Source organism: Sceloporus occidentalis, unplaced genomic scaffold (genome assembly GCF_023333645.1).
Source record: "Sceloporus occidentalis isolate IW3139 unplaced genomic scaffold, rSceOcc1.0.p SCAF_6, whole genome shotgun sequence".
NCBI classification, from domain to species: Eukaryota; Metazoa; Chordata; class Lepidosauria; order Squamata; family Phrynosomatidae; genus Sceloporus; species Sceloporus occidentalis.
The window spans coordinates 6,377,935-6,403,855 of record NW_028316986.1 but is presented as its reverse complement, the minus strand read 5'-3'; the positions used below and the strand labels follow the sequence as shown (position 1 = coordinate 6,403,855).

At 47.4% G+C, this 25,921-nt stretch overlaps 1 protein-coding gene across 1 annotated transcript in view; it reads left to right on the top strand.

Moving 5' to 3' along the window:
• The first annotated feature begins 16,295 nt into the window (after positions 1 to 16,295).
• Positions 16,296 to 25,921, top strand: part of XKR6 (XK related 6) — a 191,044-nt gene continuing 181,418 nt past the window's right edge. Inside the window, 3 exon segments of the mRNA XM_089528270.1 lie at positions 16,296 to 16,666; positions 16,698 to 16,774; positions 16,777 to 17,155. Coding sequence (XP_089384396.1) covers positions 16,296 to 16,666; positions 16,698 to 16,774; positions 16,777 to 17,155 — 827 coding nt within the window.

Sequence of the window (25,921 nt, the reverse complement as noted above, 5' to 3'; positions counted from 1 at the left end):
GTGCATGGGTGGAGCATTACATTCCACTTGCTTAATGCAGATACTCAGCCAAAATCTCTTACTGGCTGCTCAGCATTCAGGAGGATGATAGCTTGTCCCTTTTTCTGGCTCTCAAATTGCAGTTCAATGGTGCCCAGGACTGTCCACTGATTGAACGCACAGATGACCCTTCTATTGTCAGCTGAGGTTTCATGGTGGAGGATTATTACACAAGGGGCTACTGAATGTCAATCTTCCACAACAGACTTAAAGGTACACACATATTCGTGTCTTATACATGCATATGCTCCTTTACAGTAACAGTCTTTGTCCAATGAAGATCAGCTGTTTTCAGTTCAAAGTTGTGGAAATAGACTTGCACGTTCATGCATAGTGTGCATGGATGTGCATTTGCATTGCACAGCTGCACATCATGCCTGATGAACATTCCAATGAGAAATGGTTGTGTTCAGTTCAAAGTTACGAAGGAGAGTTGCTCATGTGGTGACGTTATACATGGATGCACATTGTAGAGGGATGTGCATTTGCATGGCATGGGTTTGTGCATCACACATGATGTACATCATGCTTTGTGCATGCTGAGGTGCAGAGGCATTCAGCTATACATTTGTGAAATGTCATAATTCATTAATAAGGCAGAAATGTGCAACTGCCATGTAACTCTGAGAGTGTAAAGGTTATGCTCTGTATCCTTGATGTGAGATCTTACTTGAGATTGCAGTTGTTGTTGTTGTTGTTGTGTGCCTTCAAATCATTTCCAAATTATGGCAACCCTAAAGTGAACCTATCATGAGGTTTTCTTGGAAATATTTGTTCAGAGGAGGTTTGTCATTGCCTTCCCCTGAAGCTGAGAGCATGAGCCTTGCCCAAAGTCATCCAGTGGGTTTACATGGCCAAGCGGGGAATCAAACTCTGGTCTCCAGCATCATAGTCCAACATTGAAACCACTACGCCATGAGATTGCCTGAGTATATAATGCCAAAAGGATACTGGATGATCACCTCATGTCCCCATTTTTGCATGCCTGGAATGCTTCCTCCCACAAAGCAAGCAATTTATTCAGTCTGCAGCTAAACCTTTTTCATTGAATTCTGTGGTTATGGTCATCTCTGGCCTTACCCCCTACAGCTCACTCACTAGAATTAGACAGCCCAGCCAATACAAAAATCCTTTGCTTTTGCATCAGTTACTCACCTCTAGGACTACGACTAGAGAGTGTTTCAGAAAGTAGAGTATTTCAAGAGCTCTTGCTGCTCTCTGTACTTCACAGGACTTTTTCAACTCCCTGCAAACCATTTTATAAAGCTGCCAACTGCTCTTTTCAGTTCGGCAGCTCTCATTCCTGAACACCGTCCTGTGCTTTTGTATTGTTCCCTCACCAGCCTCGACTTTAATTTGTTTCCTCATCTGGCTGGGCTTTAATAGATGCCTCCCTATCAGAGGCCAGAATTGAGAGACTTGGAGGGACTTTGCCTGGAGACAAAAATCAGACCAGCAAAATATATGGGGATTCCAGACAGTGGTCTTTTGGATGGGTTAATCATTTATTTGTCCATATAACATTGGAGAAGGGTTGAAACAATATGATTGTCATGGGGAAACAATGCATCCCATCCCCTTTTGGCCCCCATGACTATTATGAGGCTCCCAGGTTCCCTTAGCACCGCCCAGATTTGGGAGATGGGGGATGAATTAATTTTATTTTGGCCTCCAAAGCCCCCAGGAATCATCAAGGGCAATTTTTCTATTATGTCTTCAACACCTACATTATTTTATATAATCATAGAATCAAAGAGTTGGAAGGGACCCCAAGGACCATCAACTCCATACTGCCATTCTGTTTAGGTGGAATATCCTATCCTGAAGCTTGGAGCCATGGCTTTGTGTCCTAGTCTCTGGAGCAGCAGAAAACAAGCTTGCTCCCTCCTCAATATGACATTCCTTCAAATATTTTAAAAAGCTATTATGTCCCCTTTTAACCTTCTCTTCTCCAGGCTAAACATATCCAGCTCCCTAAGCTACTCCTCATAAGGCATGGTTAAGCCCAGGAGAGTCATAGGGGCTAAACAGACCACCCCTTTGGAGTGGCCTGCTGCCACCCCTTTCAGTGCCAGATCAGGCCTGCAGCAACTACATACCACAGCCCTGATCCAGCCTTTCCCCAAATACTAAAAAGAATGGCAAAATGCCACTCCTTTTTGCATGGGGAAAAAGGCACCTTTGCCACCATGGTGGCACTTTCTGTCACTCCTTTTGGTGCTGCATCATCTGGACACAGCCCCAAAGGAGCACTGTGAAGCCACCTGCTATGCAGTTGGGTGCACACTGTGATGGCAATGCCAGAGCAGCGTCGGGGCATGTGTCATGCAAACACCACACCTCCACTCTGCCTCAAGTCCCCATATAACACTGGTCTGTACAGTCTCTAAAACAGCCTGGGTGTGGGCCAAACAATGGTGTCATTATTCTCTCTAGGATCCCTCTTGTAAGAAAAAGGGTGCTGTGTTTTATTTCAGTAGTGGGTACTAATACTGTAGCTTGGAAATGCTCCTGCAATGATTTTTGATGACTGGTGGCTACTAGCTGCATTGCAGTTGCTTGGACAGATTTTACCTGGAATAACTGTGTTCATTTCTGGGAAGGACATTGACAAGCTGGAATGTGCCCAGATGAAGGTGACCAAGATGATCAAAGATCTGGAAACCCAGCCGTATGAGGGATAGCTTAGGGGGTTGGATACGTGTAGCTTGGAGAAGATTGAGAGGCGACATGACAGCTTTCTTTAATTACCTGAAGGCATGTCATTTAGAAGATGGAGCCAGCTTGTTTTCTGCTGCTTCAGGGACTACAAGAAGAACCAATGGATTTGAAAGACAAGAAAAGAGATTCCATCTAAATATAAGGAACAGCTTCTTTAAATGTAAGAGCAATTCAACCATGGAATAGCATGCCTCGAAGGATACCAGACTCTCCATCTTTGAGGGCCTTTAAACAGAGGTTGGATGGGCATCATTCAGGAGCACGGTAGATGTGTCTTCCTGCATGCCATAGGGTTGAACTAGATGGCCTTTGTGGTTCTTTCTAACTCTGAGGTTCTGTGACTGAGATCGATCTGTGCTGGGTGAGAGGAAGAAACTGAGACTGCAGAGCTAAAATGGCAGCACATTTTGCCCTCTACCATTAAACTAGGGTGGGGAACAACACCAAGGCTGCATCTACACTGCAGCATTAGTGCAGTTTGACACCACTGTAACTGCCATAGTTCCAACCTATAGAATTTTGTGATTTATAGTTTTGTGAGATATATGGCCTTCACTGTCATAGAATCATAGAATAATAGAGTTGGAAGAAACCACAAGGGCCATTCAGTCCAACCCCTTGCCTCTGTTTAAAGACCTCCAAGGAAGGAGACTCCATGACACTCCAAGGAAAGAGTTTGTTCCACTGTCGAACAGCCCTTACTGTCAGGAAGTTCTTCCTAATGTTGAGGTGGAATCTCTTTTCCTGGAGCTTGCATCCATTGTTCCGAGTCCTGTTTTCTGGAGCAGCAGAAAATAAGCTTGCTCCCTCCTCAATATGACATCCCTTTATAATAATTAAATAGGGCTGTCATATCACCTCTTAACCTTTTCTTCCCCAGGCTAAACATCCCCAGCTCCTTAAGTCGTTCCTCATAGGACGTGGTTTCCACACCCTTCACTATTTTAGTCGCTCTCCTTTGGACACGCTCCTTTCTCCACATCCTTTTTGAATTGTGGTGCCCAGAACTGGACACAATATTCCAGGTGGGTCCTGACCAAAGCAGAATACAGCGGCACTATTACTTCCCTGGATCTAGACACTTTTATTGATGCAGCCTAAAATTGCATTGGCCTTTTTAGCTGCCACATTGCACTGTTGACTCATGTTCAGTTTGTGGTCTACTTGGACTCCTAGATCCCTTTCACACATAGTCTCGTTCAGCCAGGTTTCCCCTATCCTATATCTGTGAGTTTTATTTTTCTTCCCCTACATTTCTCCGTGTTGAATTTCATTTTGTTAGCTTTGTTCCAGCTTTCTAGTCTATTCAGGTCATTTTGAATTCTGATCCTGTCCTCTGGAATATTTGCTACTCCTCCTAGTTTGGTGTCATCTGCAAATTTGATAAGTATGCCCCCAATTCTGTCATCCAAGTCATTGATAAAGATGTTGAATAGCACTGGGCCCAAGACAGAGCCCTGTGGGACCCCACTGGTCACTTCTCTCCAGGATGAAAAGGAGCCATTGCTGAGCACCCTTTGGCTTTGGCTGGTAAACCAATTACAAATCCATGTAACAGTTACCTTGTCTAGCCCACATTTCACTAGCTTGTTTGCAAGAATGTCATGGAAAACCCTGTCAAAGAGCTCTGGTGCCACAGGAAAGTACAAATTCCAGGATTCCATACCATAGTGACGGCAGTTAAAGTGGTATCAAACTACTTTAATTCTGCAGTGTGGCAGCAGCCCAAGTTGCTTAAAGAATATTTTTGTGGGCCCTGTCACCATTACCACCCCTGCCACTAATCCCATTGCCACCACAAAGCTTCCGAGAACATAGTTCTGTTTTATATCATGTAGGTCCTCCTGGTGTACCTTTTAGGCAAAGGAAATGACAGTGTTGTTGTTCTGGCCACTGCTGCCATTTAGTTTCATAGCAGCAGGATGAATCGCTGGTGGGCTCAGGCAATGTAGGCCTCTAACCCTCAGACAATGCTGACCACTGATGCACCATATTCTTTGGCCTGTATGTGCCACCATGTCTACTATGGCATCCACCTGCTTTCTTCTGTCACTTACACATACTCTGCCTTTTTTTATTTGTTGTTGTTGTGTTGTGTGCCCTCAAGTCTTAAGGGATCTCCTCCTTCTGTACAATCCGCCCCGTACCCTCAGATCCTCTGGGAGGAATTTGTTGCAGTCCACAAAGACCAGATTGACAGCAACCTCCCAGAGGACTATTTCTGCAATCGCTCCCACTTTATGGAATGGCGTTCCAGACGAGATCCATCAAATTGCCAACCTTGAGAGCTTCAAGAAAGCTATCAAGACAGATCTCTTCCGGCAGGCCTTCCCGGAATAGATGCCGGCCATGTAACGCTCCCCCCACAGACATATACAAATTAAGACTCTGCCCACTTTTATTTTATTATTATAGTATTGTTTTTAGATTTTTATCTGTAATTTTAATGGATGGAATTGTTTAATCCTTTTTGGGGGGGGATTGTATATATTGTATTTTTTAAAGGTTGTACACCACTTTGATTGTGGAAACAAAAAGCGGGATATAAATTAAAGTTTTATTATTTTATTTATTTATAAGTCATTTCTGACTTATAGTGTCCCTAAGGTGAACCTACCACTGGGTTTTCCTGGCAAGATTTATTGTTCAGAGGGTTTTTTCCATTACCTTCCTTTGAGGCTGAGAATGACTTCCTCAAAATCCCGCAGTGGGTTTTCATGTCTGAGGAAGAATATGAACCATGTTCTCCTGAGTCCTACTGCAACACTTAAACCAGTACACCACATTAGCTCCTCCTATCTTCTTTGTTGCTGTTGTGTGTCTTCACATCATTTCTTACTTGTGGTGATCCTAAACCAAACTAAATCTATCACAGATTTCGCTTGGCAAGATCTTCTCAGAGCGGATTTCCCTTTGGCGTCCTCTTTGGCTGAGAAAACATGACTTGCCCAAAGTTAACTAAGGTGTTTCCATGGCTGAGGTGGGATCTGAACCCTGGTCTCCAGAGATGTGGTCTGACAATCAAACCACTACACCATATTCCTTTCTTTCTCTCTAAAGAAGTACACTCGCTTTTTCCTATGTTTCCAGGCACATGACTTACTATTTATTTTAATCATTTCTATCCTGACCTTTGCCCAATACTGGGATTCAAGATAGCTTAGAAAATATGCACACCAGTGCCAAATTAAAACATACAAAAATAACATATACATATTTTTATACAAAAATGTTTGTGTGTGTACATGCCACTGTTACAATTTGGTGTCACAGGGGATGTATAATGCCCCAGTGGGTGCAAGCAGCCAGTCTAGGCCCCAACATGTGTGTGTGTGTGTGTTATTTTTTAAAAAAAAAATCTATAAAATTAAAACAATTTAAAAAGTCATTAAAAGACAGAATATAAACATCAACACAACAGCACATTGTTAAAATCCCATTGAGGTCAAATCCTAAAAGCCTGTTGGAATTAGAAAAGTATAACTTGTTGGCAAAGGAAAGCAAAGAACCATACTATCTTTTCTAAGGAGGGAATTCAAAAGCTTGGGAGCAGCCACCAAAAGAAAAGTAGTGGGACTGAGATAAATTCCTCTCTTAAAGAACTTAGAGCATGGGAAAGCTCATATAGGGAGATGTTTGTGTGTGCATGTGTGTCTTCAAGTCGTTTCCAACTTATGGTGACCTAAGGCAAATCTGTCATAAGGTTTTCTGGGGTTGAGAGTGTGTGACTTGCCCAAGGTCAGCAAGTGGGTTTCCATGCTTGAGTATGGGCTTGAATCTTGATATCCAGTCGTACCCCAAAACTCAAACCACTACACCATGCTGCTTCTCATATAAGAAGATGTCTTTGTTGTTGTGTGCCTTCAAGTCATTTCTGACATTGCAACCATAAGACTACCCTATCGTGGGGTTTTCTTACCAAGTTTCTTCAGCTGGGGTTTGCCATTTCCACCCTCTGAGTATGACTTGCCCAAAGGCACCCAGTGAGTTTACAGGATGAGTTGGGATTTGAACCCTGGTATCCAGAGTCCTGGTCCAATGCTCAAATCACTACATCACGTTGGAAGATACAGTCCTTCAAATAGCCTGGACCCAAGCTATATGGAACAGAGAAGCAGTATTTAAGCAGGTTTAAGGGTAAAACATGATGCAACATATCCACAAGCACACTTCCAGATTGAAAAATCAGCAGTGAAGAGCAAAGGTCTTTATTTTGTGTGAAGGGAAATTTTTTCAAAAGCCAGCTTTTGGCCTAGAGATAGGAAGTTGCACCATGCACTGCTCCAGATGTTGCTGTATTGCAACCAACATTAGCCCTTGCCAGCATAACCAAGTGATGGTGGATGCTGGATGTTGTTGTCTAACAACATCAGGAGGGCCAAATCATTCCCACTCTTGAATGGAAGGCTGATGTTGTTCACATCTCCTTTGTGTGGCCTTTTCAAAGGCTGGCAAATGTATGAGCAAAATGATGACCGAAGAGGCCATTGATCCAACCCATCAGTGTGGTTTTATATTCTTAAGCATTAGCAGCCTCTGATAACACATGTGCATAACCCAGGAATGCTGGGAGTTGCAGTCCAATAATCCCTTGAGGTGCATCATTCCCACTCCTCTTCAAGACACTGAGATAAATGTGATGAAAAAATGGCTGAGATTCTTTTGCTATTTTACAAGCATATTGATTCTGTTATGCTATAAAAAGGCTGTACCTTTTTGGCCATGGTGTCACATTTGTACTCAATTCAGAGTTCTGCAAGTGTAACTATTGCACATGGAGTTGGACACTGTTGAATGGTGCATAATTTCTCAGCCATGCCTTCAATGTACCACCTGAGTCACTGTGGTTGTAGAAACAGTAAGCACATCCACAGATATGTGGGTTCTGGGCAACACAATTCAAGGAAGATGTTGGCAAGCTGTACCATGCCCAGAGGAGGGCACCAAAATGGTGGAAGTTCTGGAAACCATTTTCTATGAGGAGCAACTTAGGGAGAAGGGTATGTTTAGCCTGGAGAAGAGAAAGTTAAGGAATGATATGATAGCCATGTTTAAATCTTTGAAGGGGTGTCATATTGAGGATGGAGCAAGCTTGTTTTCTGCTGCTCCAGAGATTGACACAGAGTAATGAATTCAAACTATAGGAAAAGAGATTCCTCCTCAGCATTAGGAAGAATTTCCTGATGGTAATTGTTGTTGGACAGTGGAAGACACTGCCTTGGAATACTGTGGGGTCTCCTTCTTTGGAGTTTCTTCAAAAGAGGCTGGATGGCCATCTGTTGGGAGTGCTTTGCTGGTGTCTTCCTGCATGGCAGGGGGTTGGAGAACATCTTTGTGGTCTCTTCCAGAACGATTATTCTATGCTTCAATTGTTGCACAGTATTTGTATTCAGCGGCAAGGTGGTATCGCACATGTACCACTTAACTACTGAAGTGTGAATTTACACTATGTAAACATGGTGTAAGATTTCAGCTGCACTTTCTGCACAATGGTGGGGTAGGGACAGCCACCTTAGTCTTTTGGAGAAAAGGTTAGAAAGGGACTTTGTTTGTTGTTATCCATCTCGAGTTGATCTCGACCCATGGCGACCCTGCAGATGAGACATCTCCAAGACTCCCTATGCTCCACTGCTCTGCTCAGGTCCTGCAATTTCATACCGATGACCTCCTTAATAGAGTCCATCCATCTAGCATGTGGCCTTCCTCTCTTTCTGCTTCCCTCTACCTTTCTTAGCATTATTGTTTTTTCCAGTGAGTCATGCCTCCTCATGATGTGGCCAACATACAACAGCCTCAATCTAGTCATCTTGGCTTCCAGGGAGATATCCTGCTTAATTTGCTCTAGGATCCATTTGTTTCACTTCTTGGCTGTCCATGGTAATCTCAGCACTCTTCTCCAGGCCCACATCTCAAATGAATTAATTGTCTTCCTATCCGCTTTCTAAACTGTCCAGCTCTCACGTCCATACATGGTAATAGGGAATACAATGGCTTGTATGATTCTAACTTTTGTGCTCAGTTGTATGTCTTTACATTTTAAGCTATTTTCTAGTTCTCTCATAGCTGCCTTCCCCATTCTTAGTCTTCTTAGGATTTCTTGATTGCAGTCCCCACTCTGATCAATGTTAGATCCCAGATATGAAAATTATTTTACTATTTCTATTTCCTCATTGTCTAGGTTGAATCTGTGTAAATTGTAAGCGGTCATTATTTTCGTTTTCTTGATGTTTGACAATAAGTCTGCCTTTGCACTTTCCTCCATGATCTTCCTTAGTAGTTGTTTGAAGTCTGTGAAGTTTTTGGCTAGTAGTATGGTGTCGTCTGCGTATCTTATATTGTTGATATTCCTTCCTCTTATTTTCACTCCTCCTTCTTCTGTGTCCAAGCCTGCTTTTCGTATAATATGTTCTGCAACAAGTTGAACAGATAGGGTGAGAGGATGCAGCCTTGTCTGACCCCTTTGTCAATTGGAAACCACATCACATCTTTTCTTTGGCATCAGCTTTCGTGAATTACATCCAACAAAGTGGGCTCAGAATCCCTGAAATGTTGTGCCAAACCTTTTGCCAAATAAAACTTGTTCTTCTCGGGAGTACCTGGAGATGTGTATTTTTTTCACAGCCAAGATTCCTAGAAGAGCTGTTGTAGAGTGATGGAATGTAGGGCTGTAGAGAGTGTCAGAAAGAGTGGATTCAGATTATGGGCAGGCCAGAAGAGGAATGATGCCAGCACAGGCTGGAATATCAACTACAGATTTTTCTTCCCCTGAATCTGTCCTCATTGCTTTACCCTTCCCTGCCACTTCACTTTAGCAGCTGCAGAAGAGATACACAGACTTCACAGCCATTTCTCAATATGCCTCTTTCCCTAGCATGCTCCAGCCAAATGTTGGGCCTTTTGCACTCTCAGTGTTACTTACTGCAGTTGAAAAGATGGACCTTGGGAATCAGGGGTGAGCCCTATAAAAAAAAAAACAACACACACCCCAAATCGCTCTTGGATAAAATGACTCTTCTGGCTGAATCTGGTGGGTTGGGGTGCTGTAGCCCCATCCTATGGATTCTTGAAAGCTCTGCTTTTACAAAGTCTTTAGCCTCCCTCCTCTGCCAGAAAGGTGCTGGTGCCTCATAGGACTACAAATCCCAGGATTCTGCACCATGGACCCATGGCAGTTAATTGGTGTCAAACTGCATTATTTCCACACTGCAGATGAACTTTAGGTTGCCTTTGCAAGGGTTTAGCCTGCATATGGATGCCAGCCAGCACTTGACCTCTCTCCATGGTGCTGAAGACTCATTTGCTGCCTAGGCTCCTGTTCTGAACTGTCTGGCAGAGAACCCACACCATGCTTGCAAAGTTTCAGTCAACACTCGCGTAGTTACACACACACACTGTGCTACACCTCCCTTCTTCTGAACACCAGTGCCATGCAATGGACTGTGTATCTATCAGCATGCCAGTTTATTGTCCTCTTGTGCTATATGGAATGCACAGTGGCTGTTACTTCAATCTCAGTGGATCAAGTAGTACAGCTGGCAAAGAGTTATTTAACAGCCAAGAAGATGCACTTGCATGGCTGGAATCCTGTTGGTTAGGCCAGCCAGAGTAGACCCATTGATTTAACTGTTGAATGAAGAGCCAGCATATGGCTAAACCCCATTGATTCAGTGTTTCTCCTCTAGCCAGCACCAGTAATCGGATGTGAAATGGCTCCATTGGTGGAACTCCACTGATGTAACCATGAATTGAATATGTCCATGGCATAACAACATGTGTAAGAGAACTTAAACATGTGATTAACCAATGCAATACATGGGGTGTAGGGGTACTTTTTGAAGTGACTAGGCTGTTTGGTGCTGTGTTAAATGGAGGTGAGAACATCATTATAGTGGGCATGAAAAACTATGAAAGTCTAGAGGACCACATTAACCCTATGGAGATTTTGAAGGGTTGCACCCTGCACCAAATCCCATAAGATAAAAAAAACCCACTCCAAAAATGCTCCCAATTGCCCTTTATGGGACATGGGGACATGTTTTGGGGCCTTCCCGAGCCCTTACAAGATATTTTAAGAGATTGAAGGTGAGGTATTTGGCCCTGGGGATCCAATACAGGGTATTTTAAAGGATTGGGAGCTACATGAGGTCTGTGTGCCAGATTTTGCCCACTCTTGATCTAAGGTAAGAAACAATGCATCTTTAGCCAAAATCCAAAGTACACATTGTTCTGATACCTTTATTAGGCCAACCTAACCAAAATGTGAACTTTGGATTTGGTTTTATGGTCAACACAATTGACAGAAAGTTGACAACACAGTACCCTGCATACATCCTAAGGAGGCAACTGGGCCTATTATGTACTTTCAATGCCTGCAAATTGTCTCTCCATTCTCTCCTCTACCCATTTTCACTGGTAGTTGGTAGCTCTCATGTCAGTGGACAGTGAATCCAATTCAGGTTCTCTAAAAACCTGAAAGGGTGATATACAAAGTGCTGAACCCAGTTTGGAGATACCATTCAGTACAGTACCATTCAGAAGCAAACTTCAACACCGTGTGGAGCAGCATTTCCCACCACTGGACAAACCTTACTATCATGTAGTTCTTCCTAAGGTTTTGGTGGAATCTCTTTTCCTGTAGCTTGAATTCATGGTCACAGTATTCCAGATGAGGTCTGACCAAAGCAAATAAAGCAACACTATTATTTCCGATGATGATGATGATAAAATTTATTTATACTCTGCCTCTCCAATGAGATCAAGGTGGCTTACAACATTAAAATATAAATACAATACAATACAATAAAATCTCCCATAACCCCCCATCCTTCCACCATAAACCCAAAATTAATAACAATAACTATAATAAATAATACAATTAAAATTGTTAAAACAAAGCAAACAGGGTAGTCAATGGGAGGTGACTGAGTCATTCATCTGAGAAGGCCTGTCGGAAGAGATCTGTCTTGACTGCTTTTTTAAAGCAGTCAAGATTAGTAATATACCAGATCTCCTCTGGCAGGCCAGTCTATAACCTAGATAACCCATGATCTAGATATTACACTTCTATTGATGCAGCCTAGGATCATATTGGCTTGTTTAGCTGCTGCAACACAATGTCAACTCACACTTAGCTTGAGTCTGGAAATAAAAATTATTTTTGGCTCAAAAGTCAGGGCTCTTCCTCCTGCCCAATAATATTAGGAATTTAACTTTCCTGGGGAAAAAAAAAGGGGGGGGGCTTAAGCTTGGACCCATATGTCCTAAGTGGTCTATATAGATTGGGGCAGGTGGGTGGAAGAATACAGGAGACCCATGACAACAGATTTGTTCTGAGTGTCATTGGTGTGGTGATCAGGCTGCTGGGTGACAAATGGCTAATGGTATCCTAGCCAGAACTTGAGAAAAGCTCCTTCTCTTGGACTACAACTCCAAGAGTTCTCAAGCCAGCTGGCTGGTGGATTTTGGCAGTCACTGGTTTTCATGTCAGTGGAGAGGAGAATTTCCTTCTAGGTTCTGGATAGCTATACAAGGTCCTGAATTTACTTGGAAGATAGGTTTCAGATCTATGGGTAAATCCTTTGAGGTTCCGCCTAAAACCTGGATCAAATTCACCACCTCATTGACATGGGGGCTATCAGACACCCCTGGTAATCCCTAGAAAAATTCTTCTCCCCACTCCATCCCACCCAAAAACACCCTCAATTAAGAAGGCCAAAAATGCAAGAAAATGGGTGTGTTGGGAATGGAGAAGGAGCCAGGGTGGGTTTTCACAACTTTGAGCTACGAAATATTTAGAGACACTAGTGGTGAGGAATGCTGGGAGTTGGATTTAGTTAGAAATGGGGTGTGTTTTGGAGGCAGGAAAGAGTATGTATAAATGTGAAAGGTGGCGGGGGGGGGGGATCCCTTTTGTCTCTCCACTGGGGAATGAAGTGAACGAAATCCCAAAACACATACCGATAAACTAGGATAGCTCAGTGTTGCTCTAAGTGATGATCCCTGGGGCAGAACCAGCCCCTGAGCCATGGACTACCACTCCTTGGTATGTTTCCAGGAAAGAAAGAAACAACTGTAGTTGGTGGGCACAAAAATAGTGCTGGTCCCTATCACACTGAGGGGAAAATATAACTGGCAGTTTAAGCAGCCTGAAGATGATAGCCTGAAAAGCACAAGCATGCCTTTAAAAGCACTGTCCAGGGTGCTGAACCTACTTGGAGGCTAAGTTCAGGTGTCTGGGGAAACCCTTTAATATTCAACCCCCAAAAATCCTGAATTAGGTTTATCATCCTTTATAGTGGGTTGTTTTAGAAGTGAAGCATGTGTGTGTGTGTGTGTGACAGAGAAAGATATGTGTGTGTGTGAAATATATTTGTTGTTGTTGTGTGCCTTCTAGTCATTTCCAACTTAAAGCAGCCATAAAGTGACCCTATCATGAAGTTTTCTTGGCAAGATTTGCTCCAAGGACGTTTTGCCATTGTCCTCCCTTGAGGCTGAGACATTTGTCTTGTCCATAGTCCAACACTCAACCCACTACACCATGCTGGCTCTAAATAGGTATGTAGATAGATAAGATAGAGGTAAAGGATGTGCCTTCAAGAAGGATTTGGATTCATGGCAATTTCATTGGGTTTTCCTAGGCACGGAAAACCAAAGGTAGTTTGCCATTGGTTCAGAGTATAGTCTAGTGCAGTGAATCCCAAACTCTGGCCTTTCAGGTGTTGTGGACGTCACTTCCCAGAATCCCAGACCATCGACCAAGTTGGCTGAAGCTTCTGGAAGTTGAAGTCCAAAACACCTGGAGGACCAGAGTTTGGGGATCACTGGTCTAGTGCTTCTCAGACTTTGATCCTCCAGGGGTATTGGACTTCATTTCCCAGAAGCCCTAGCCAACCTGGCCAACAGTCAGGAATTCTGGGAGCTGAAGTCCAAAATGTCTGGAAGACCAAAATTTGGGAACCACTGCATGGCAGTACTTCTCAGGATCTCTGATATGGGGGAATCAGCATTTTTTTAACTAATGCATCAGGGACTAGCACCATATTTGTGCCCATTGGTTTCAGGTGTTTCTTGCCTGGAAACTGGCTAAAGACCTGTGGCCTTTGGCTCAAGGACTGGAAGCAGTTCAGGGACCTCCACTTTGAGTAGCAAATGGCCATGCACAGTGCCTGGTATTCCCTGGCAGTTTCCCAGCTCTCCAGGCCTGAGCTAGAGACCTTCAGGGTAGTTAGGGAAACTAGTTAGTTGTGTGGGGGGATGTTTCAGAGGTGGGACAGAGTCTATGTATATGAGGAAGGCCAGCAATAGCAGGGAGGAATCCATTTTGTCTTTGCAACAGGAGTTGCAGAAGATCCCCAATGTGGATGCATATAACTAGGCCTATATATTTCCTACAACACCAGAGTTCAATTCCCAGTTTGGCCATGAAACCCACTGGGTGACCCTGAGCAAGTCACATGCTCTCAGCTTCAAGGGAAGGCGATGACAAACCTCCTCTGAGCAAATCTTACCAAGAAAACTCCAGCCTTTGCAACTGCAGTTACAGAAAATCCCAATTTTTTCCTATCTGGGTCTATATATTTCCTATGATTCTGGAGGCCAGGGTTCGATAGGCGCACCTTAGGGTGCCCATAGGTTGGAAATGAAGGCTCAAAACAGCTATCAATCTGTCTATGGTATCAACACACACACACACACTCACACATATACACATATATAATAATTTTCAAGTGAACCCTAGAGCTAGAGATCTAGCCCAACTTCTCTTCACTTCTACTGCAGAGTGTCAGGCTTTGACAAAGTCCTGGTTTGTGCATTATGTGGGAGAGAGATAGAGAAGCGGGGGGGGGGCATTCCAGGCACTCTGCAACAGCATCACTCCATGCATTTGATGCAAAGGTTGAAATGGGGCATGTGGGGTCCTTTCAGAAGGGAACCTTGTAGCCCTTGGTAGGGGAGGTGGTGGTGGGGATGGGTTGCAGGCCATCAAACCTTCACCTTTGCAGCAAATCTCCCAGCTGCCAGGCCTAGGGAGGGGGGTTTGCTTAGGTATGTGCATCTTTGACTCAACAGCTTCTATCCCCCCCCCCCACTCCATCCTTTCCTACATCATCTCTCCTTGCTTTCCTTCCTGGGTACCACTTGCCCAGGATGCCACCCAAAGCTGGCAAGGGGGCTCAGGGGGCTAGAGGAGAGGGAAAGGTTTTCAAGGCTGAGCTCCCTTGCCAGCTTTGAGGGGCATCCTGAGCAAGTGGTACCCGGGTTTCAAGGTTTTCTGGACTGAGTCCTTTTGCTAGCTTTGTGGGCATTCTGGGCAGGTGGTACCCGGGAAGGAAAGCCAGGAGAGATGACGGAGTGGCGGCGGCGGGGGTGGGGGCGAGATAGAGGCTGTTGAGTCAAAGATACTGGACCAAGGCGTGGGGGGGGGGGGAGAGAAGAGGAGGAGGAGGAGTTCAGGTCGATCCGGTTCAAGCCAGCCAGAAGGCAGAGGGTGTCTCCCCCCCCCTTTCTCCCCTGCGTCCCTCCCTCCCTCCCTCCCTCGCTCAATGCCAGGCGCTCTGGCGGCGGAGGCGGCGGCGGCGGCGTGGGACGTGTGGGGCGGGGCGGGGGTCTTCCTCCTCCTCCTCCTCCTCCCTTCTCTCTCCTCCCCCCCCCCGTTCCTTCTCCCGCTTCGGTACTCGGGCTCCCCGCTTGGAGGGAAGGGAAGGAAGAGGCCCAGGGAGGGCTAGCGAAGGAGGGAAGGAAGGAAGGAAGGAAGGAAGGAGGGAAGAAGGAGCCAAGAGAAGGAGGGAGAGATGCAGAGGGTGCGAGGGCTAGAGAAGAGGGAAAAGGAAGGGACAGAAGGAGGGATGTGGAGGGAAGGCTAGAGCAGGGGAAAGAAGAAGGGAAGGAGGGAAAGAGAGGGAGGGAAAGGCGAGGAGGGAGGGAGGGCTGGAGGAGAGGGGAAAGGGAGGGAAGGAGGGAAAGAGGGAGGAAGAGAGGTGGAGGGAGGGGGCTAGAGAAGGAGGGAAGGAGGGAGGGAAGGAGCAAAGAGAAGGAAGGAGAGATGCAAAGGGAGGGCTAGAGAAGGGGAAGGAGGGAGGGAAAGAAGCAGAGATGCGGAGGGCGGGCTAGAAAGGGGGAAGGAGGAAGGAAATCGGAAAGAGAGAAGGATGCGGACGGAAGGCTAGAGAAGGAGGGAAGGGGAAAGGGATGCAGAGGGAGGACTAGAGGAGGGAAGGATGCGGAGGGGAGGCTAGAGGAGGAGGAGGGCAGGATGCGGATGGAGGTCTAGAGGAAGGGGGCCAAGAGGGAGGGAGGGAGGGGATGGGGTCTGGTCCGGGTCCTTAGCGCCTCCCTTCCTCTCCTGGCCCCGGAAGCGGAGGGGGAGGAAGGAAGGGAGGGAGGGAGGGGGTGGCGGCGGCGGCGGCGGAGGGGATCCCGAGCCCTGCGGCCGGAGCGGGGCCGGGAGGAAAGGAAGGAAGGAAGGAGAGAAGGAGGGAAGGGGAGAGGAGGGAGGAGGAGGAGGAGGGTGGCGGCGGGAGGCGGCGGGGGCCGGGATGGCGGCCAAGTCGGACGGGAGCGGCTTCTCGCAGCTGCACAACCTGGACGACCCTCCCCGCCGCCTCCCGGCTCCCCACCACCACCCCCATCATCCCCATCGCCACCACCCCCATCATCCCTACTCCTGCTCCTCCTCCTCGGCCGCCGGGGCCCTGCGAGGAGGCGGCGGCGGAGGGCGCGCTGGAAGCGGCGGCGGCGGGGGCTGCCTGGGGGCCGGGGCGCCTTCGTCGGAAGAGGAGGAGGAGGAGGAGGCCGGCGGCAGCAGCTCCATGCACATCTGCCACTGCTGCAACACCTCCTCCTGCTACTGGGGCTGCCGGAGCGCCTGCCTGCGGAGCCTGCTGGGCCGGGCCCGGGGCCGCCAGGGGCCCTCCGCTCCGCTGGCGCCGCCCGGGGAGCTCTCGGCGGCGGGGGGGCTGCAGCCGGGCTCCTCCTCGCCCTCCGGCCCCGGGGCCTCCTCCTCCTCCGCCGCCGCCCGGCCCTGGCTGGACTGCCTCTGGATCGTGCTGGCGCTGCTGGTGCTGCTGGGCGACGTGGGCACCGACCTCTGGCTGGCCCTCGACCACTACGCCCGCCGGGACTACCTCTGGTGCGGCCTCACCCTGGCCTTCGTCCTGCTGCCCTCCGTCCTGGTCCAGATCCTCAGCTTCCGATGGTTCGTCCAGGACTACACCGGCGGAGGGCTGGGGGCCGTCCAGGGCCTGACCAGCCGAGGGCCCCCCATGATGGGCTCCGCCGCCTCCGCCAGGAGCAGGGCCTCCGGAGCCCCGGCCCCTTCGGCCCAGCGCCTCTGCCGCCTCTCGGTCTGGATCTGGCAGTCCGTCATCCACCTGCTCCAGATGGGACAGGTCTGGAGGTAGGCCTCCTCGGGGAGAGGGAGAGGGAGAGAGACACCCCCAAAGAAGGAGAAGAAGGGGGCCCTGGCCCAGAGAGAGAGAGGGGGGGGGAGAAGGGGGGAGGAGTTGAGCCAAACCAGCCCCAGAAGGCAAGCACCCCCAGATGCAGAGAGAAGGCACCCCCAGATAAGAGAAGGGAGAAGGCCCAGGCCCCAAACCCTGGTGGTGTTTCAGAGCCAAAGAGAGAGGGGGGGGTTGGGAATAAGGGGGTTGATCCAAACCAGCAACAAAAGGCAAACAGCCAAGATGGAGAGAGAAGGGACCCCCCAAAATATGGGGGAGAAGGCCCAGGCCCAAGAGCCTCCTTCCATTTCAGCTCCAGAGAGAGGGGGGTTGGGGAAAGAGGAAAGCTGCTCCCCCAAAATACTGTAGGGGAGCCAGAGGGTGAACACCCCGAGATAGAAGGAAGAGGACTCCCAAATAATATAAGGGAGAAGGCCCAGAACCTGCTTCCATTTCAGACCCAGAGAGAGAGAGAGGGATTGGAGAGATGAGGGGGCCTGATATAAATGAGCACCAGAAGACAAATAGCCCAAGATGAAGAGAGAAGGTACCCCCCCCAAAAAAAAAAAAAATACGGGGGAGAAGACCCAGGCCCAAACCCTGCTTAAATTTCATCCCCAGAGAGAGAGGGATTGGGGAAAGAGGGGAGCTAACCCCCACAAATACTGTAGAGGAGGCAGAAGGCAAGCACCCTGAGAGGGGGGGGGGGGCAAATAATATAAGGGAGAAGGCCCAGGCCCAAGAGAGAGAAGGATTGGGGAGACAGGAGACCTGACCCCCCCCCCCCCAGTGTAAAGGAGCACCAGAAGGTGAACACCGCCAGATGGAGAAAGAAGTTACCCCCCAAAATATTGGGAGAAGGCCCAGGCCCAAGAGCCTGCTTCCATTTCATCTTGCTAGGAAGAGGGAGAGGGAGAGATTGGGGGAGGGAGGCTGACCACCTTTGAATATTGAAGGAGAGCCAGAAGGTGACCCCCCCCCAATGGAGAGAGCCCCCTCCAAAACAATATGAGAGGGAGACAGAAGGTCCAGGCCCAAGACCTGCCTAAATTTGAGTCCTGAGAGAGAGGGATTGGGGAGAAGGGGGACCTGATCTAAACAAGCACCAGAAGGCAAAAACCCCAAGATGGAGAGAGAAGGGACCTCCCCCCAAATATATATAGGAGAGAAGACCCAGTCCCAGACCCTGCTTAAATTTCATCCCCAGAGAGAGAGGGATTGGGGGAAGAGGGGAGCTGACCCCCACAAATACTGTAGAGGAGGCAGAAAGTGACAGAGGGAGGAGGATCCTAAAAATGTGAGGGAGAAGGCCCAGGCCCAAGAGCCTGCTTAAATTTCTGCATGCTAGAAAGAGAGAGAAATATTCAGGAGAGAACCTGACCCCCTCAAATATTGAAGGGGAACCAGAAGGTCAACACCCCCAGATGGAGAAAGGGGGGCCTCCAAAAGTATGGGGGGACACCACTAGGCCAAGGACCAAGGCCCTGCTTAAATTTCAGCCCCAGAGAAGGAGAAGGAGATTGGGGAGATGGGGGGGGGCACCTGACCACCTCAAATACTGAAGAGGATCCAGAAGGTGGGCACCCCAAAACAGAGGGAGGGGAGCCCCCAAATATGGGGAAGCACCAGGAGGCCAAGACCCAAGGCCCTGCTTAGATTTCAGCCTGCCAGAAAGAGAGAGAAATATTGGGGAAGGGGGACTTGGCCACCCCCAAAATACAGAAGGGGGGAAGATTGGGGAGAAGGAGGAAGGGGGGGAATTACTCCAAACCTCCACTGGGGGGGGTTAATACAAGGTAATGGTCTAACATCCCCCCTTAAATTTAAGCCAGGGAGGGATGTCAGACCATCACCTTCTGTTGCCCCCCAACTAGCAGGGTTAAGCAATTCCCCCCCCCCTCTTCTTCAAGGGGTAAGCCTCCTCTCAAAAAGGGGGAGAAAGAGGACATAGGCCCAACGCCTCCCACCACTTAGCCCTTGAGAGAGACAGAGAGATTGGGGGGGGGGAGAGATAGGAATGCTCCCCCAAAAAATACTGCAGGGAAGAATGGCCTAATACCTCAAATCTTAGGAAATGGAGAGAAAGGAATGGTGGGGGAGAGGAAGGAACCCCCCCCCCCGTGAAATAGAGGGAGAGGGCTAAGGCCCAAGACCCTTCACACACAGAGAAACACTAAAATCTCAGCCCTGGAGAGAGAGAGAGAGAGAGAGAGAGAGAGAGAGAGAGAGAGAGAGAAATGGGGGAGGAGAGAAGAGCATCCCTCCTCCAAAGAATTGCAGGGATACCCCCCCTTAAAATGCAGCCTTTAAGGATTAAGAGAGAGAGAGATTGCTTCCTCAGTTTGAGGGTACCCAACATCCCCCCCCCAAAAAAATCTCAGCCTCTGAGAGACTAAGATTGAGACTGAGGAGGGGAGGAAGGATTATGATCTCTCCTGCCCCCCACCCCCAAAAAAAGAAAGATTGCGGAGAGGTAGACAGTGAAGGGCCATCTCACCCCATCTTAACCCACTAGGGACTATAGAGAAGGAGAGATATTGAGGACCCCCAAAATTGAGGGGGGACAGAGGAAGAAAGCCAGCCCCCCCCCCCCCCCGCTTTAAGTGTCAGCCCATGGGAGACAGAGAGAGGGAGGCCTAATGTCTCTACCCCCTCCATCTTTGCCCACGTCACAGGCAACAGAAGGATGACTGTGAAGGCTTTGTCACACACACACACACACACACACACACACACACACTTGAGGGGGGGAGCTGCCATGAAGGGGATCAAGCCACCCCTTCAACTGGCAGGTATAGAGACAAGGGGGTGGCCCCTTCCAGCTCTCCTAGCAAGGGCATATAAATCCCCTTGTATGAGGAGGCATGGGGAAATCACCCATGAATCAGGGGGTAGGGAAGGGTGGTCCTCCTCCATCTCCTTAAAGAGGAGGAGAATCAGAGAAGAAGACCCTGGTTTCTGAAATCTTCCCTGCTTTCCCAGAATCCCTTTTCTCTTGGGGCTTCTGGGTTAACAAGGCTGAAGGAGGTGAGATTGTAAGAAGACAAGTAGGGGGAGATTTAGACTAGAGGCAGGGTCTCTCTCATCCCATTAACCTCCTGAAAGAGTTAATGGATGTACAGTACTGGAGTGATGAAGGGTGTGTGTTGTGTTTGATGAAGAAGGCACCCCACTTTCCCAAAACCAACAGTAAGGAAAAGTTGGCTCCATGTTCTTATTCTTAAGCTTCTGCCCCCTGGAATGGTGTAGGATGTTTGGGGGCAATCCCGCACCATCCAAGGAGAAAAGTCAAGTCTTTTAGGTTTGTGGCCAGAAAGCAAGGAGGGCTACTCTGAAAATTTCCTTTGGAGACGTGGAGAGGATGTAGGGTTACTCACACACACAGATTTTTTTTCATCCCACAAATGCTCCTTGGGCACACACTCTGAGGAAGAAGGAAGGCCCGATTAAGGTGATCTCCAGGAAGGAAGATGGCTGCATCTCCATGTGAGAAGAATCCCTTCCTAAGCTGCTCACTCCATCCAGTGCAACTGGATTCAGCAGGAGGGAGATCACTCTTACAACATATCTCAGACCAGAAGGATCTGATCCCACCCTGGTCCTAACCACCACCACTCCCATACTAAGAAGACATCAAAGCTCACTTTCCAGAAGGCAGGGGTACAGTTGAGATGTTTCAGATGGGAAGGCAATGCTGTGCCCCTAGGTAGGCCAAGAGTTTTCTCGCTCAGGCCCCTAAAACCTTGGCGTCATCCCATAAGAGACAGACTGTCAGAAAAGTAGGCCTTAAGCCTGTGCGCCAAGGAGAGGGGCTATTCTGGTCCAATCTGGGTGCTCAAGGGCCATAGCCGTTGGTGGTTTCTGTGTTAAGGGGTATTCATTCCGAATTTTAGTTTGAACTTTAAAGGAGCTGTCCAGGGTGCTGAAATCACACACACACACACACACACACACACACACACCCATAGCCCCTTTAAATTTCAGACTAAATCCCATATTGGATCACACTATCACCATAATGGGAATCTCCAACTGCTCAGCAATAAAGAAATTGAAAGAGAGAAGGGGCTCACTAGGGATTCAACAATTCCCAAACTGTGGATTCCTGGATGTTTGTTGGGCTGCAGTTCCCAAAGTCATGCACCCATGGCCTTCCTGGATGGGGCCTTTGGGAGCGGAGGTCCTGTAACATCCCAGAACCCAATGCTGGATGCTACTAACCATAAAGTTGATGGGAGATGTCTTGTACTTGTGCCTAGGGCCTCTAGTTGAACAGGGGAGTTAGCCCACTTCAAATAGCTGAGGATCTGGGCATCTTTCATCATCTGAGGCTTGGGGATAAGGCAGTAGGATGAAATGCTTTGAGAGAACGTACCTTCAAAATCTCTGCAGTAGAGAAGTAAGATACATCTTGGATCAGAGTGAAGAATACATGGCCCATTGAATTCTTTTGATTTTTTCTCTAGTACATAATGGTGGAGGCATCTCCAATGACAGGGAAGAAACAGGAAGTACTGTAGGGCCTATCATATTGATACTCCAAACTAGAACAGACCCATTGAATCTACAGCTTTTAATTATATGTTGATCCAGCCATTGAGTCAGTAAGTCTGTTCTAGCTGGGCATAATCCAATAGGATTCCAGCCAGTATTCATTTGGGTGCTCAGAGCAGTGGTGGTGGTTGGGAGCTGTAGGATCAGCCCCTACCTTTGGACAAACCACAAAGACGACAGATCCATCATGATCCTAAGACATTGCCTCATCAGCCCCCCCCCCCCCGGTCCATAGGATGAGTGTCATGTATGAATTGTCTGGAGGGTTTGCAAACGTGGATCTAGTTTCCCCCTCTGTCCTCCTTCACCCCCCCTTCCCCAGTCCACCCACATGGTTTAGCTACGTGAAGGTAGAGTAATAATGAAGAACTAGGCTGTGCCCAAGCTGGGCAGAGAGGGAGCTCTTGAGCAGCTCAAAAGCCTTCCTTTTTAGAGAGGAACTGTGGGAAAAGATGCAGAGGGTGTCCTGGAGAGACCTTTGCTATAAGAGAGGAAAACCATTGCAGGCAGAAGATGGAGGGAGACAGTGGCGGGAAGGCATCCAGGCCTACTTAGTGCCTACCCTTTCAAGAACTGTGAATGCATGCACACACATGAATGCACGATGCACGCATATACAGACCCCTGGGATTTTGCAAAAAAAAAGGAGAAAGAAGGGGAGGTTATTGAGGATATTACAAATGAATTACAGCCCTCCCCCACTTTAAAGGACTGTAGAGACAGCAGGGTTGTGGGTGGATTGGAGGTGGGGAGTACTCCTAGACATGCATAAGATGAACCAAGGGAAGAATGGAATAAAGTTTGAAAAATGTATGGGTTAGGAAACCCCAGGTCTCTCCCTCCCTCTCCCTCTTTCTGAAATAAGAAACATGAAAATGTTGAGACTGTTTTCATAAAATGATATGTGGAGGGTGGGGGGAAAGAGTAAAAGAAAGGAAAGGAAAGGAAAGGAAAGGAAAGGAAAGGAAAGGAAAGGAAGAAAGGGGCGAAGAAATGAAAGGAAGGGGGGGGGGGTTTCAAGAAACATTTTCACTTAATTATTGCTTTCATTTAAAAAAAAACCCAGCAATTTTAAAACTAAGGAGAGTGAAGTTGGATTTCAAAAAGGTTAGAATAGATTGTGGAGAAAGGAGGTCAAAGGATGGCTTGATGGGAAATAGATGAACGGAGGAAGAATTAAGACTGCTCCTGTGGAATACTCTGGATGTTTGCTTTGAACCGATTTAAAATGGAGGCAACCTCTCAGAGAGGGTGGGGAGAAGCCAGTTTGGTAATAGTGCTGCTGACAGGGGAGGAGGGGGGAAGTATTCAAGAAAAAATGGAGACTGCATAGTCAAAATCTAGAGCTGTGTGTGTGTGTGTGTGTTTGTGTGTGTATAGCCTGTATGAAACTGCAACCCAGGAAATAACAGTGGTGAAATCAGCCACTACAAGCAAATACATTTTTTGCTTTCCTCCATCTGCATCTCTTTATGCAAAGTGGATATCCCCCCCCCACCGCCGACACATGTTAGCAGAACATGATGTGCGCATTGCATGCAAGGCAAGGTTTTTCAGAGAGATGTCTGTGCTGCTTGTACTACGTGAAAGAGGGCTTCATGCCCAGATGGTTTCTCTTCTCTTTCCCTCCTCCTCCTCTGATGTTCCTGTGTACCAACCACATATGCCAAGGCAGCTGTTGGTATGGACATGAACATGTCAGGCAATGGATGGGTTTCCCTTGGCGGCTATGAAAGTTTGTGGCTGCGATGTATTTTCCTGGGGGCTGATTTATGTGACACCTCCATCCTCTCCCCACCCCACCAAAAAGCTGTGGCACATGAGCACAAATGGTGACACAGGGAGATTTTTGATGGAGGACTGGAAGGCGCGCATGATTGGATTCGGAAAACAGGACTGCAGCTTGCAAGGAGATGGAAGAGAGCTGTGGACTAATCTAATCTTTGCTCATCTCTGAGGCTCTGAATATTCATTGCAAACAAGTGGGACCTACTGAGAAAGGCTTTCTCCAGACTTTGCAATCTGGAATGGGGGATTTTAGTTCAGAATGGAAGTATGATGAATCTTTCATGACGGGTTTTAACAGGGGTCTCTCTTTGGCACTACAGACAGTAGTAGGATCTGTCGAAGGAATGCTTAGAGGTACCCTCTAATGTCAACCTTTTGAGTGTGGCATTTTGTATATTTGGGGCAGAGGGTGTCATTAATGTTTCTTCTATTGCTGTCTGTTATTTGAATTATTCCGGGAAGCTGTGGTGGAACTAATGAACAAGGGCAATCTTTTAAGCTGATGTTGGTAGGAGTTAACTTTTTTGCATGTTGGACTGATGAAGCATCTGTATTCAGAAGGATTTGTTGGAGAGAGAATGGGAACCAGCTAGTTGCCGAACTGCCTTCTTGCAGAATTTCTCCCTTTAGCAGCCTACCCTAGACAGTGCAATTAGTCAACGTATCGCTGCTGAGGTTAGTTGCTTTTTTAGCTGTTCCGGATGAAAAATGAAAGTTTTCTAAATGTATTCAGTTCTTCACCAGGAAGTGCTCTTTCCGCCAAGTTTAGTCAATTGCATATACATATATTTGGCAGAGATTAGAAAAATTATTTATTTTGATCACAGCTTCCAGAATCTCCCAGCCAGATTCTGGGAGATGTTGTCCCAAATTTAACTTTTCCAAGCTCTGGATGCATTTGGGCAAGCCTTGTGAGAAGTACGGGGGCCTTTATAATTCACCTCCTTCTGACTAGGCAAACTGGACCTCTACCTTACAAAGCTCTGGCACACCCCCAAGTGTCATCATCCAAAAAGAATTAAGAGGTCCTGTATGGATGGATAGCACATTCCAGGCATGTCTATAATGAACAACAATCTTGGTGCTTCCCAGGTTAAATTAAGTGCTTTTATAGGTTGTGGGATTTACTGCCACATGATGTGGTGGTGGCTGCCAGCTTAGATACCTTTCAAAGGAGATTAGATAAGCTCATAGAATCACAGAGCTGGAAGAGCCCACAAGGGAAATCCAGTCCTACCCCATTCTGTCATGCAGGAAGACACAATCAAAGCGCTCCTGATAGATGGCCATCCATCTTCTGTTGGAAAATCTCCAAAGTAGGAGACTCTACCATTGTCCAAGGCAGCATATTCTACTGTCGAACAGCAATTACTGTCAAGAAGTTCTCCCTAATGTTTAGGTGGAATACCTTTTTCTGTTGCTTGAATCCATTGCTCTGTGTCCTGGTCTCTGGAGCAGCAGAAAACAAGCTTGCTCCATCCTCAATATTACTTCCCTTCAAATATTTAAACATGGCTATCATGTCCCCTCTTCACCTTCTCTTCTCCAGATTAAACATACCCAACTCCCCAAGCCACTCCTCATAGGGCTTTATGGTTTCATAGAGGTTTGGCCCATGCATACTAGTCAGGCAAACTATGTATTGCATCCCTCATTAAGGCCTTTTTATATCAGCTTGCCCTGCTGGTGGAATAGAATAGAATAGAATAGAATAGAATAGAATACAGTTGGAAGACACCCCGAGAGTCATCCAGTCCAACTCCATTCTGCCATTCAGGAATACACAATCAAAACACTCCCTGTGAAAGATGGCCATCCAATCTCTGTTTAAAAAACTCCAAAGAAGGAGACTCCACCACATACTGCAAGGAAACATATTCCACTGTCCAACAGTAGATTAGCCGGAGGCCCTTGTTTGGCCAGAGTATGAACAGGATCTATGCCATTGGTCTGATGTGACATATTCTCATGCTCTGCTGGTGGTGAGTCTGCTGGATGTGTCCAGTTTCTTGGGATCTCTTTGAGCCCCAAATGTAGGTGACCAACTGGGGAGCAAATCCTGGGCTATTGAGTTCCTACTGCCCCTGTGATTGTGTTTGTTTGTTTTGTGATCCTCAAAGACATAGTTGGGCAGGACTAGGTTTCCATCTCTTTCTTCAAGTTGGTTGGTCTCTGCTTCCTCCCCTCCTACAGGCTCCAGAAGGGCAAAGACCTCATTTTGAACCTACTGACCAGCAGGAAGACTTTGCAAGGAAGCCTGAGCCACTGTATATGCACAATCCCTCAATCTCAAAGCATGACACTAATACACTACCCTGCCATAGGGAAGAACAAGACCTTGGGAAAGTGACTTTTTAAAGGGAGACTACTGCTCCCTTTAT